Source organism: Leguminivora glycinivorella, chromosome 18, assembly GCF_023078275.1.
Source record: "Leguminivora glycinivorella isolate SPB_JAAS2020 chromosome 18, LegGlyc_1.1, whole genome shotgun sequence".
NCBI classification, from domain to species: Eukaryota; Metazoa; Arthropoda; class Insecta; order Lepidoptera; family Tortricidae; genus Leguminivora; species Leguminivora glycinivorella.
In genome coordinates, this window is record NC_062988.1 from 4,099,557 (window position 1) to 4,114,625 (window position 15,069).

Below are 15,069 nucleotides of genomic sequence, written 5' to 3' on the forward strand. Positions count from 1 at the left end.
ATTTTGTGCGTTGTAGTTTCCTCGCTACAGTGAGGGGAAAAGTTTTGTGTTACACTCGGGTGCAAATGTATTTTACTTCTCGTGTGTTAAAATACTCGCAAGTTCAGGATTCTATTCTCGAACCACTCGCTTCGCTCGTGGTTCAACTATAGAATCCTTTCACTTGCTCGTTTTTCAATTCCACACTCGGCGTTAAAATACAACTTTGCCCCCTTGTATAACAAATAACTATAATGGCTCTTTGACATTACACTGATGTGAACTTACACGATTATTATTATTACACATGATAACTTTAAAAACCGGTCTTATCAGGTATACTTATGTAGTTACATTTTGAAACGAACCTCTGACGTTTTGGGAACGGCGATGTCCCCGTGCTCTCTGCTCTTTATATCAATGTATCTTTATTTTTCCGCCATAACAAGTATCTTAATACTTTAGCAATCATTTACTTATGTCAAAAGTATTAGTTTGGCATGTGTGTGATACATTTTTTTTGCGTTTGCTTGTGAGTGTTAGTGGACTGGTCGAGCAACCGTTAATGTTTATTTCGTCACAACTATAATTTTGCGAAGGTCAATCCTTCGCACAGTATAATTTTATCAATAGTAACAAAATATATAAAACAAAATAGTGAATGGTGAGACGCTAAATCCAATAACCACCACGCCGCTAATACGACCAATATCGAAATATTCAATATCGAAAAATTATAGTTTTTTGAAACTACTTGCCAGTTCGCTCGAATATTTAAAAGACAAATGTGTCGCTTAACTTCAAACACGGGTATAAGGTTGATTCTTTTTCAGATTTTTTTTTTTTAATACATAATCAACCTTAAAGCATACTTAATGGATTTACCCCGAGTTTGAAGTTATTGACACAAATAACAATCTTCGATCTTTCACTGATACTATGTGGTCTTTAGTATATTTTTCCACATTGCATTATAAAAAAGAATACAGATTATTTCAGTGACGATAGATCAAACATTCTGGTGCTCGACCGTCCAGTAGTCTAGTTCCATGCGTCAAACTAGCTGTCCATAGCGCCGTTCGCAATGGGCAGATTCCTCCGACGCTAAACTAAAACTGACAATAATAATGTCGCATAGTTCTACTATGTGTTTATTGTTTTCAGGACAACTGCATGGTTTTATATATAGTTGTGTGTGTGTAGTTTGTCTGTTTGTTTTACTGTAGATAATTAGTTATTATTTGTTGTAAGGTGCACGAGGGACAATTTCAACTAAGGTACAGCGGGGCAAATCTCGACTGGGGGGCAATAGTAACTAATCTATTTTTTCCATTATTACACTATGATAAGATATATAATATGATAATGTTGAATATGATAATGTTGTACATGTGTCCACTGAACACGCCTACCATATATAACCGATGGACACTCTATTTAATAATGCAAACATTGTAAAACATGGAAAAAATGGACCAGTTACATTTGCCCCCCAGTCGAGATTTGTCCCGCTGTATCTTATTCGAATTATTTCATACGTTTTACACTATTATAAGTGCCATATCAATCGAAATTGTCCCGGTACCTTAATATATTTTTTGTGTGGTTTGATGCATGGAACTTAGTCTGGTGTAGTAAACATAATTATGTTGGTTGCCTTACACATTATACAACGGATGTCGTAAAGATAATTTAAAATGTCCTTAGAAACTGTCATCATCAATAGTTTTAAATGATATTTTCAGTAATTTCAGTAAACATTTTAACATTCCTGTATTGCCGCTTTATTTCATGAAATTAATTTTAAATTACTCTATGAAATAGCCAAATGAGCCGCGTTTCTGCAGTGCAATGCATACAACAGTGTTTTCCGATGGACGTTGTTATTATTCTCCCGGTAGTACGAGGAAAATGTTTATCGACATTAATTACGACTCACGGGCTAATTAACCGTTTCGTGTCTTGTTATTGGTGGTTTATTTATTTTGTATGCAATTTACTTCATCACAAGACCGTTGAAGAGACAATTCCCGTTGGTGAGCAATTCCCGTTAAATTTGTAGATTTGGATCACGTCTCCGATTTTGATAAAAATTGGTAGGCTGATAGAGTCCACGATGCTGAGCAAGATCCACTAGGTTTCCTAAAATGTCCTATGTAGTTTGTATGAAACCTTCTTTTTGTGTTACCAGATTTCTATACATTTTTGGCAACAAAAAAGGAAAGTTTCATACAATCAACCTAGGACATTTTGGGAAACCTAGTAGATCTTGCTCAGCATCACGGACTCTATCAGCCTACCAATTTTTATCCAAATCGGAGACGTGATCCCTAATATACAAACTTAGTTATGTAATATGGCATGTGCGGAAAGAGAACAGTCGCCAAATGTATAGGGCCCCATATTTTCCACGAAGTTTCTTTTTCCGAAGAAACTGTCGCCATAACATGCACGGTTTCTCCAAACCTATCAACGCGGAATCGGCTCTAGTAAATAAAATAATAATATTACAACTAACCTAACCACAAAATTTAATTTTGAAAAAACCCCCGACCGCAACATAGTAGACCGATTTTCATGAAACATGGCTAAGAACACTCCCGACTAACTCAGCTTTCAGACAAAAAAACTAAATCTAAATCGGTTCATCCGTTCGGGAGCCACGATGTCACAGACAGACACACACACACACACAGACTGACAGACAGACATTCAAACTTAAATATAAAAATATATACCTCGTATTATACGACCTAGTGAGAATCAATGTTATAATAACACTGATTCTCACTAGGTGTCGCTATGACAGACCAAAAAATCGCTCGTTTGTATGAAGACGCTTAAGCGTCGTTGTCGCTGGCCGCATGCGTACGCATGTTTATACATCAGCAAGCGAATTTTCAGCGATAGCTTTGGGGAGACCCTAAAAGCCAATTTTTTTTAAATACCTTATTTTAAATGTCGAAATTTTAACGACCAAATCCACATCTCTTACTGAGTTGTTGCAGGGTTAGGCTAGTTTAGATTTAGCTGAACTTTATACGATGGATGGATTTACTATGCGGCTTCCGCCTCGTTTCCTTTGCGCGTGCGCTGTCCGTCACCGATGGCCGCGGCAGCGACTTATCGACCGTAAATACCTTGATCGATAGTCGCTTCCCTATTAACCTGGCTTGCATTTGTTTTACTTACATGCATTGAATTTATATAATGTAATGCCAACGACACACGTTAGTTATCCAAAACGGAGTAGTATAATTATATATACTGCAAAAATATCGTTTCGTTTTTCTAACTCAAGTACTTACTCTGCAGATGGCATTTGTCCAAAATGTAACGTTAAAAACAAAAGTGATTCTTACACAGAAGACGTTTTTATCTAAATGTCGTCCGTGACTTTGATCCCCAGACTCCGACCGACAAGATAAGACTTCCTAAACTTAAAACGGCTCAAACGTCCCGCCCGTGCTTACTTTCCGTGAATGGATCTTTTGCCTCAGGCCCAAAGTACAGTAATGCTATCCACGTCGTTTTTAGGGTTCCGTAGTCAACTAGGAACCCTTATAGTTTATTATATTGTTGGATAGGTATTTAAAAATGAATTAGGGTTTGCTAAGATCGTTTTTTGATAATATTAATATTTTCGGAAAAAATCGCTCCTAAAGGAAAAAAAAGTGCGTCCCCCCCCCCTCTAACTTTTGAACCATATGTTTAAAAAATATGAAAAAAAATCACAAAAGTAGAACTTTATAAAGACTTTCTAGGAAAATTGTTTTGAACTTGATAGGTTCAGTAGTTTTTGAGAAAAATACGGAAAACTACGGAACCCTACACTGAGCGTGGCCCGACACGCTCTTGGCCGGATTTTGTGTATTCATTCTTATAGTGTTATAGGAATAATCATAACCAAAATATATATTCATCAGGCATAAAACATCCAACCGATCCAACGTATATGACTTTATTCACAATAAACGAAAGTTTTCATATAATATGTGTGCTATCAGAAGGTAATTTCTTTAGAGGTTTTATGCAATCCTATAAGTTGCCTGAGAGGCGTGAACTGAGTTTTAACTTCACGACCAAACTGTTACTTTTGTGTTTTTGTTAGAATTGTCTGTAAATTAATAGGTGTGTAAGTACGCAATTGGTGATACAAATATATTAATATAGGCACACAGTATTTTTTGTGAGGCATTCACGTCGCCCAGCTGACGGAATCAGTCAGCTGCAAATGTATATTATGAGGTACTTAAAATGGTCTGCAGACACTATTGTCAAACAAATAAGGTGGTTTCAGATTCTTGAGACCGTGTCTGGCTACTAGTAGCTTTTTATGCCTCTGAGTTCCAAGTAGATAGAATCGATTGTAGAAGACGATGCTTGTCGAGTAAGAATTTTAAGTGCCTAATAAAAATAGCAAGGCTTTATTCAACTATTTAATTCTTTGAAATATAGATTCCCTTGCCACATAAAACATTACCTTGACACTGCCTCAATTTCTTGACCTAAATGTGGTATTTTCTACGAACACAGCAGTTATTTTAGCTTTGTCATGCGACCCATCGTTCACCGGTCTATTCATATGAGAAAAACAAACTAATAGAAGTGTTATTGACTTCCAAAAGCGCTCAAGGTTGTAATAGAAGGGGCAGTTAACATTTCTGTTATAGTTTATCAAATCAAGTATGTACATCAATTTCGTTTTCCTATGTTGTTTGAGAGATCGGCACTAAGTATATTTCGTTAAAAGAAAGGCAGTGCCCTGTTTTACGATGTAGATATAATATCTATCGAAACGTACTGTCGTTAGACGAGTTTAGAACCGGTCGACTATCACGCTATATGTAAGGTTCACTAGATACCGGTGCCACACCAACATACATTGTACAATCTGTACCGTCGAGCACATAGGTTATTGTTCGACCCGGCATACAATCGCGCCCAACGGCTCTCCGAGACTGTTAGGTGTCACGAAAGGCTAGATATTGTCAGTGTTTGTCTTAGGCCGGTTACACATATAGTGAGAGGCGTTTTAGTCACGGTACAATAAAAAATAGGCACACAAACCACACGATATTCATTACACCTATACTACCGTTTCTTACTTTTCGTTTGATGGTGTCATGTTTATTACTTTGTATGCAATTGCAAACACAGACTCCCGACCTCCAAATTGAATCCCCTTTGAAGTGCATTGAGCGCGGATAACCCGATCGAATACCCATTGGTAATTGACGGAATCTCAGTCATAGTCCTGACGTCGAAGTTTTTTTTACGTAACCCATAAAGGCTATTTCAATATATACGAGTAAATTGCTCAATGTGGGACCTATTTCTGTCCTTCATCTTTTATCTATTACAGATACAAAACCTGTGTAGCTATGTGTGAAAATCTTGCAAAAAGTCACCGTCTGCACCCCGCCTAATACTTTTGCGTTTCTCATGTTAACGCATATCTCTCATTAGTTTAACCATAGACGCATTGTAAGTCATAAAGTCACACGTCTATTTAGTTATCATTCTAGTTAGCGTTCACTGGAAGTACTGTTATGTGGTTTATTAAACCTCCTTCAGCTTCACAATGGCCTTGTCAATTAACTGTTTTGAGATTATACCCGTAATTATACTGGCTGATTAGTCATTTATCATGCCTGATTAACAGTTAATTATAAATAGTATAGATTTTTCTATCTCTTCTAGTATTTGGCATATTACCTAGAATTTTCATCTTGGTCAGTTTAAATAAACTCAGAGTCAGTTGCAATGTGAGTTTTCTCTATACAGTAATTCAAAAATTCAAAATGACCGGACATCGTTATATTAGAAAACCGAGATATGTCAGTTGTCTTTATATATTGACTTTATTTAAATGACTTCGTAAGGACGTGGTATACGGGCACCAAAAAAAATGTGTGCAAGCAGTGCGGTCTTACTAAATGCGAGCCAAGTGTGCTGTTTGTGCGACCAATTGCGCGCGTTACAAACTGATCAACCAATCATATTGTAGTGTTCCATCAAGGCGGATTAAACGTGAATGTTTAGTTGAAATTATATGAATTGCCTTTTGAAATCCTTGTTCATATGTGTGTTTTGTGTTTCCAGAGCAAGTGTTGGTCAGGCGTAGGGCCGGTCTGCTGCGCCGCGCCCGCCGCGCCGAGTCGCGCGTGCGATGCTGAGCGGTCCCCTCCGCCCGCGCTACCGCCCGCTCCGCCCGCGCTCTGCGCACGACCGTGCTGTCGCGACGCGCCGTGAGTACACTCATGTTGCTACACGTACACGTATTCTACAAGAATTACTCCTTTAAGCCTCCGTCATAAATAAAGCGTTTTGATAGCGTAGCGTCAGCGCAGCGTTAGCGGAGCGGAATCCGTGCTGAATGCGCGCGCATTCCGCTAGCAATCCGCGCTCGTTAGTTCCCGCCGGCGTCCGCTGGGCGCACGCAACGCCAGCGTCCGTCCGGCGCACCGCTATCATTGCGCTCCGCTAACGCTCCGCCGCTCTCAAAACGGAATTGCGGCCTTACGTATGAGCTGCGGCTGGTATCATGTGACATCATGCTTGCTAAGCAGATCCTTGGATTTTCTGATTTCCAACCACATCGTTGTCATCAATAAACAAGACAGTTCAGTTCAGATGCTCAAGATGAAGTTTTGTCAGTCCAGAATTAGTTGATCGACTTCTAGGGACGTCAGATGAGATTTTAATGACTTTGTTTTAACGAAATGATTCTGCAATGAATCACTTTCCGGAAATATAATTGACACTACTTAGTAATATGTACTAAGAATTATTTTCTTCCCAGATTCCGGTTAGGTTTTACCCAAAGTCCAATCAATTAGCATAAATGTGCGTTTGTTGTTTCAGTACCTATTTAGTCCATGTAGGTTCTATTTCAATATTTAATATGTAATAATATTTTTTGGGTTGATGGATTTATGTATACCTACATAGGCACACAAGTATATTATGTAGTAAATTATTGTTACCTAGCGATACTCGTTCTAGTCATGACACACGGCTATGAAACGTGTCTGTTGAAAGGCAGGCTTTAGGCCGCGCTGTTAGATGCTATATACCATTTTTGCAACATTGATCGCTATCTATTAGTAAATAATCGACAGCGGTCAAATTCCAAATAACAAAAACAACCAAACAACTTCACAATGATCTCTCTGATTGACTATAGTGGTTGTATTACGAGCGTTCATTTGTTTATTAAAATAAAAAAATTGTTAAACGTGGATCCATATTGAACTAGTAAAAACCGAATGGCGTGCGCTAAAACTGCAATTGCGCGTAACGGTACCCCAAAACATTCCCTCGCACACAATAAAAAATATTCGCCTTCATGGAATTCGGGGAACCGACCCCAGCTACCTGGCGTCCCCTCCACTCAGTCTTCAACCCCAACCCTCCCTGCGCGTACGCAAGTGCGCGTCGCCCGAATGTTCCAACAAACGCGAGTGATATTTTAAGTGATGTTTAGTTTTAAAAATTCCTTATAAAGGCTGTGAATAGTGTATATTATATGTGCGGTGAAAATGGATTTGTCTCTACATAAGATCAAGTATGAAACATACGAATTTGACGATGAATTCGACTTGTTTGAACCGTGAGTACTCTCTCTCGTTCATGTTAGATTTATACATGTAAAGAATGAATCTATTACGTAAAAAGCACGATAAATGATTAATTAAAGAATAATAAACGTGACAGTTAAAACGCTATACGAATCTAAATGTCCCTATTAACATTTGCTTGATTATGATAAGTGTCGAATATTATTGTGTTCTGCTTCAGTCAATAATGAAGTTTGTATTATTATTTATTATTCGTAGTAAACTCGTGGCAGGTGTGCGCACGCACAAAACGTACACAACGCAACGCAAAAAACGCCGCAAGTGTGGAACATGCTGAATGTGGTCAAGTGTGTGTTTTCTAATTCAAATAACAATCAGAAGTTCTATAGGTTCCTTGCGAATAAATGCCATGATTTTATGCTGGTCGTTGCTAATTATCATAATTATCATCACAATGAAATGGTGTAGGTACCTGCTATCATTAGTTAATTGTATGGAACCAATGATTTAGTTTATTTGCTGTCTGTTACCTATTGACGTATCGTATCCGACAGGCGGTCTCTGTGGAAAGTCACATTCATCGCAAGTGCGCGTCGCCCGAATGTTCCAACAAACGCGAGTGATATTTTAAGTGATGTTTAGTTTTAAAAATTCCTTATAAAGGCTGTGAATAGTGTATATTATATGTGCGGTGAAAATGGATTTGTCTCTACATAAGATCAAGTATGAAACATACGAATTTGACGATGAATTCGACTTGTTTGAACCGTGAGTACTCTCTCTCGTTCGTGTTAGATTTATACATGTAAAGAATGAATCTATTACGTAAAAAGCACGATAAATGATTAATTAAAGAATAATTAACGTGACAATTAAAACGCTATACGAATCTAAATGTCCCTATTAACATTTGCTTGATTATGATAAGTGTCGAATATTATTGTGTTCTGCTTCAGTCAATAATGAAGTTTGTATTATTATTTATTATTCGTAGTAAACTCGTGGCAGGTGTGCGCACGCACAAAACGTACACAACGCAACGCAAAAAACGCCGCAAGTGTGGAACATGCTGAATGTGGTCAAGTGTGTGTTTTCTAATTCAAATAACAATCAGAAGTTCTATAGGTTCCTTGCGAATAAATGCCATGATTTTATGCTGGTCGTTGCTAATTATCATAATTATCATCATAATGAAATGGTGTAGGTACCTGCTATCATTAGTTAATTGTATGGAACCAATGATTTAGTTTATTTGCTGTCTGTTACCTATTGACGTATCGTATCCGACAGGCGGTCTCTGTGGAAAGTCACATTCATCGCAAGTGCGCGTCGCCCGAATGTTCCAACAAACGCGAGTGATATTTTAAGTGATGTTTAGTTTTAAAAATTCCTTATAAAGGCTGTGAATAGTGTATATTATATGTGCGGTGAAAATGGATTTGTCTCTACATAAGATCAAGTATGAAACATACGAATTTGACGATGAATTCGACTTGTTTGAACCGTGAGTACTCTCTCTCGTTCGTGTTAGATTTATACATGTAAAGAATGAATCTATTACGTAAAAAGCACGATAAATGATTAATTAAAGAATAATAAACGTGACAATTAAAACGCTATACGAATCTAAATGTCCCTATTAACATTTGCTTGATTATGATAAGTGTCGAATATTATTGTGTTCTGCTTCAGTCAATAATGAAGTTTGTATTATTATTTATTATTCGTAGTAAACTCGTGGCAGGTGTGCGCACGCACAAAACGTACACAACGCAACGCAAAAAACGCCGCAAGTGTGGAACATGCTGAATGTGGTCAAGTGTGTGTTTTCTAATTCAAATAACAATCAGAAGTTCTATAGGTTCCTTGCGAATAAATGCCATGATTTTATGCTGGTCGTTGCTAATTATCATAATTATCATCATAATGAAATGGTGTAGGTACCTGCTATCATTAGTTAATTGTATGGAACCAATGATTTAGTTTATTTGCTGTCTGTTACCTATTGACGTATCGTATCCGACAGGCGGTCTCTGTGGAAAGTCACATTCATCGATACGTGGTCCAATTTCAATTTATGTAATATAATTGCTCAGAATTATGTTTTGTTTAGCTAAATTTAATCTTGTGCGATCTATCCTAATGACTAAATTACTCGTTAGCGTTTTACTTAGCACTTATTAGCTCTATGATCCTTTAATTACCCGGAGTAGAATATCTTTCATTTTACAGTCAGTCATAACACGAAACTGATTTTACATTGATTCATCGTCTTCCTTGCTGTGTCCGCGACCACTTTGTCTTGTAAATGCAGTCACACGACGTGCAATGGAACTGTCCAGAGAACGGATACCTCCCGCACCTCGATTACCTACCTACTATAGAAGTCACAGTCCCAAATAGCGACTGATGAATGTCATCCCGTTAAACACTGAAAGATGTTAGATGTTAGACTGAAAGATGTCAAACAAGACTGTGAGTAAATAAGAACAAAGAAAACTATATGCATCCTTTTCTTTAGGGTGCTAGAGAAAAGGATACCTATAGTTTTCTTTGTTCTTATTTACTGACAGACTTGTTTGACAGAGTTTAACACCAATGTTTTCACCACACCAACTGGTAAAGGCTCTCTTTGCTATTCGAAACAGATAGCAAAATTGCATTTTATCCACAAGAGTGCAAAGTAATTTCATACAAATTTTAACTTGATGTCTTGACTAATAGATTTTACCTATAAACTATGATTTTGAATCATAAATATTGAATTAATACGAGTAGATGGATTTGATTTATTTTGATGTTTTATAGTCAGTATTTTGTTGATGTGGTGGACAATTTTGTGTTTCACTCAATGGCAATTTTTGTTTAACCTTAACGCTCAAGATTTCACTTTTTGAACCACGCTACGCTTGCTCGGGTTATCAATATTGGCACGTGCGGTTAAACAACAACTTTGCCCCCTTGTAAAACAAATAACTATTGTATAATAAAGCCTCCGCCACACATAAAGCGTTTTGATAGCGTAGCGTTAGTAGAGCGTTAGCGGAGCGCAATGATAGCGGTACGCCGGCGGAACGCTGGCGTTCCGCTCGCAATCCGCGCTTGTTAGTTCCCGCCGGCGTCCGCTGGGCGCAACGCCAGCGTTCCTCCGGCTGCGCTCCGCTAACGCTCTGCTAACGCTCCGCCTACGCTCTCAAAACGCGCATGTGTGGCCGAGCTTTAAATGTTTTCCTCGTTTCCAGTGTCGGCGACACCAGCGACCAGCGTCGCGCCCCGCCGGCCGCCGGCGCGGCCGCTCGCCACAAGACGGCACCACAGGCAACGACGACGGCCCACAGCAAGACAGCGGCGGGCGGGGCCAACCACCCGCCCCAGCCGCAAGGTAACAAACGTAATGTCATTGTTACCTCCTTATTTACTTTACTGCACGAACCATTTGGCTTTTAGATGCTTCTTTACACTGAGGGTCACCTAGCACATGGACCATTAGTTCCATTGTGGGGTTTGCAATTTATTAAATTGGTCCGGATCCGAACTTCGGTCCGCTATTGGGTGATCCCTGACCTGGTTTTTGCAATGATTGATTTATTTTTGACTATTACATGCAATGCTCAGTTGAAGAAGTACCCCTATGAGCCAAAGTAATCCTAATTTTTCGATCATAATGTATCAAATGCACAATTTTTTTGATATAACCTAGTAATCAACTGAAATTCATGGAATGATTGATTTTAGGATGAAAACAGACGTTCATTTTTAATGCTAAGAAACTAGTACATAAATGTGAGTGTGTTTAGTGAAACGTCCCACTCTGTCGGTTACCATCAAGGCGAGATTTACTTGTATCTTTATATTAATAAACTGACAAAGCGGCTTTATAGCAATCGGACAACATTTGTGCATTTTTTACTCACTACCTTATTTTATACAGTTACGAGTTTAGGCAAAGACATAGGTCAAGTATTTATTTTATAGTTCAAGGTAAAACTGATTAAATAAGTCTTGCTTGGATTGAAAAGAAATTTTACATTCAATCACATTATCAGATTATTCAAAAGAGCCTTAACTGTGATCGTAATTCTATTAGTCACCTCATTTAAGGCTTACTGTATACCTTGCGATATCGGAAAGACGACGCGATTTGAAATCCTATGAGGTCAATTCAGTTGGCTATGTACAATTATGTCCCAAGCATTGAAGGAGTCCCACAGGCTTCACAGTTATCAACTTATCATTTTGTGCAATGATATTTACAGCACTGGCAAAAACTCTGCCTGCAAATAACACATTTCATGTGTCAATAACAAACTCCAGTCCCTACATGATAACAGAACCGCGAAAATTGATTGTCATAAAATAAAAATAAAAATAATATAAATAAATATTATAGGACATTCTTACACAGATTGACTGAGGCCCACGGTAAGCTCAAGAAGGCTTGTGTTGTGGGTACTCAGACAACGATATATATAATATATAAATACTTATATACATAGAAAACATCCATGACACAGGAACAAATATCTGTGCTCATCACACTAATAAATGCCCTTACCAGGATTCGAACCCGGGACCGCGGCGTAGCAGGCAGGTTCACTACCGACTGCGCCAGACCGGTCGTCATAACTGACATTCTATCAATAGATTTGAACCACAGTTTCGAGGTTGACCTCTATACAGCGCACTAAACACTATCCACACACACGTTGTATTAAATTTCAACCAATCTAACAAGAGGTAACAGTCCTGGGCCACAGTTCACCAACAGCCGTCCAAACATGTTTGATTAAGTGCCAGCCTTTTGGAAACGATTGGTCAAACCAGTTCGTTGGTGCACTTTGGCCCAGCGTGGGCGTCAGAACCTGTAGTTTGTTTGATCTTTCATGCACTATCCCTTGAGCGCACTCGCTATAGTATCAACCTTATATCCTACTGTATATAGCTTCATTTTTACCGTAGCATATTCGTGTAGTTTCCCTTAGTATGATAGAAATAATTACGCCTCTATCGTCCGTCACTGTAAGTTATAGTTTCACCCGCATCGCCTTGTTATTTTCAAGTAAGGGCACAATAAATAGATCAGATGACGCCAAAGTCATTAACTTTAAGGGTTTCGTTGCTCATTTAAGGACTCGTAAATTTTCATTTAAGGAAACCTTAAGCCCGTCATTATACTAGTAAGAATTGAAAATAACAAAAGGCTTCCTTGAAATTACTAGTCCCCAACTTAACAACAAAATCCAACGAACATTTTCGATTATGTACACAGAGCCGTCAATAGCTGGGAATCTGTAAAGTTCTTGTCTGCTGCAATTTGATGCTCTTAATATTGCCCCCACCGCCCTGACGTGTTACTCTACAACATAATAAATTAATAATAAATCAACTTCTTTTCTGGCAATTATTACTCTGTATCAATATACTGTGATAAAATTTGTAAATTCACGACAACCTTGAGTATGACTGCGCTGATCCATTTATACTGCTCGATCTTCGAACGCCCTTATTCCATTGACATTGTTCGTCTCACATGATTTTCCCACCGCAATCTTATCGGTCACGTGTCGCCGCATCCACCCATAGATAGTGGTTATGGTGCCTTATCGCATTTCAACATTAATTGTGTCCTCACGTCCATGTTGAACTTTGGTGATAATTGAAATGAAGATAATAGATAACATTTATAGTTACAGATATAAATAAGGATCCTATATAACATATGCCTTTGGGAATATTGATATCTGGTATTTTTTGAACATTTAATAGATAAGCCTATGTTATGACAAAATAAAACTGTTTTTTTTTTATTACAAATGCTCTTTTATGCATTGGGTCATTAATATTAACTTTCCAGTAATAAAATTTCAACATCCAACCATGTCCAACTATTTTGAGAATTTGATTTGTTCCCTACATCGATATTTTGAGATTGTTTACCTTCGTTCCGTACTCTAGTGGACTTCGAGTTAGAGCGGAAGGAGAAGATTCATAGAATGTCATAGAACAATGAAGGCACTAGTGCCCCAACGCCTCTGAATCAGCAGTCATTACTCCAGGTCCTTAACTGCCTTCTTTGGCAACAGAGCGGTATATAGATACCTAAGTTGTAAAGACCGAACGTTATAACTAACATGTAATTCGTTTTTGTTCACATGCCGACCGCTGCGCGCGCGTTGCACCCGACGTCGCGATTGGACACGACAGGCTCTGGCTGTGGCGGCGATGGCGACTACCAGCTGGTGCAGCACGAGGTGCTATACTCCTCGTCTAATAGGTGAGTAATATTACTAATTAGGTATATATAAAAGCTTCGCGAGCAAAATTATTCCACTAAGTAGCTCTGTCTGTGTAGTCGCCTGAAACAAATTTATACGTGATAATGATGACAAGTTTTCAAAGACAGCAAGTTCTTTGCGAGAATTGTGGAGCGATTTGTACTGCTATACCGTCAATAGTATAAGCAAATTGGTGATTGGTTTTCGGACCGGACTTACCATAATAGAGAAGACTTAACCTTATATTGCAATTTCTTCAGCAATGGTTAGAAACATGAGAAGTTATCGACAGGCAAAATGCAGTTGAAAGATACTGCGAACGTATGTTTGGAAGATTAAACCATAATTGAAATTCATGATAGGATTACACCAATGCACAAAAAAGCACAGATATCATAGTAAGGAAATCTTCTCCTTCACTCAAGTGGTCGAATTTACGCATTTATCGACTTGTTTCGTTTGTTCATTTGTTTTGTATCATGGTTTCAGGTACGAGGTGTTGGAGTTCCTCGGGCGAGGCACGTTCGGGCAGGTGGTGAAGTGCTGGAAGAAGGGCACCAACGAGATAGTCGCCATCAAGATCCTCAAGAACCACCCCAGCTATGCTCGCCAAGGACAGATTGAGGTCAGGACTTTTCTCATTATAAGCTTTTTAAAAGTATATCGAATTCATTGATAGCCGGCAAGGCGCGGAATTCAATTTTTTTATGTGAGTTCTAATCTTCAAATGTACATTTTTTGTTTAACTTTTCTACTAACTAAAGGATTGTGCTTGAGTATATTTCAGAGAGTGCCATTCGTTCATTGTTTGACACTAGAACCATCTAAATAAATAAATAAATAATGCTTGTCGTGGCCTAAACGTAATTCTGTAGTCCCAAAAGCCCTTGGCAATTATTGAGTCAAATAAACTTAATTAGATCAATAAAATCATTCAACCAGATACCGTTCGGATAATCTCCCGCAAACATCATTACTATCATTAGTGTATATATTAGGAAACATGCCCGCTTTACGCTGCATAGTAAACAATAAGTTTGGCACAAACAACTCCGTCCCAGTTAAAAATAACCACGTTAATTAACTCTGATTAACTATCATCCTAACAATACTCATAGAATTTTCCGCAGCTCCATCATGGAGGTTGGCAGCGCTCCAAAGCGCACTGTTTGAACACCGGAGTGCCTGACCATTCCTCGCGCCTCAAAATATTTACTCTCACTCCGCCATCC

At 38.4% G+C, this 15,069-nt stretch overlaps 1 protein-coding gene across 5 annotated transcripts in view; it reads left to right on the forward strand.

The window, feature by feature from the left end:
- Positions 1-15,069, forward strand: part of LOC125235713 (homeodomain-interacting protein kinase 2) — a 154,646-nt gene that overhangs the window by 118,596 nt on the left and 20,981 nt on the right. For all 5 annotated transcript variants that reach the window (XR_007178124.1, XM_048142279.1, XM_048142281.1 and 2 more), the window contains exons 3-6: positions 6,085-6,230; positions 10,805-10,953; positions 13,767-13,836; positions 14,327-14,462. Coding sequence is in view for 4 of the 5 variants with exons in the window: in XM_048142279.1 (XP_047998236.1) it covers positions 6,085-6,230; positions 10,805-10,953; positions 13,767-13,836; positions 14,327-14,462 (501 nt within the window). In the remaining variant the exon portion in view is untranslated. The remainder of the gene's footprint in view (positions 1-6,084; positions 6,231-10,804; positions 10,954-13,766; positions 13,837-14,326; positions 14,463-15,069) is intronic.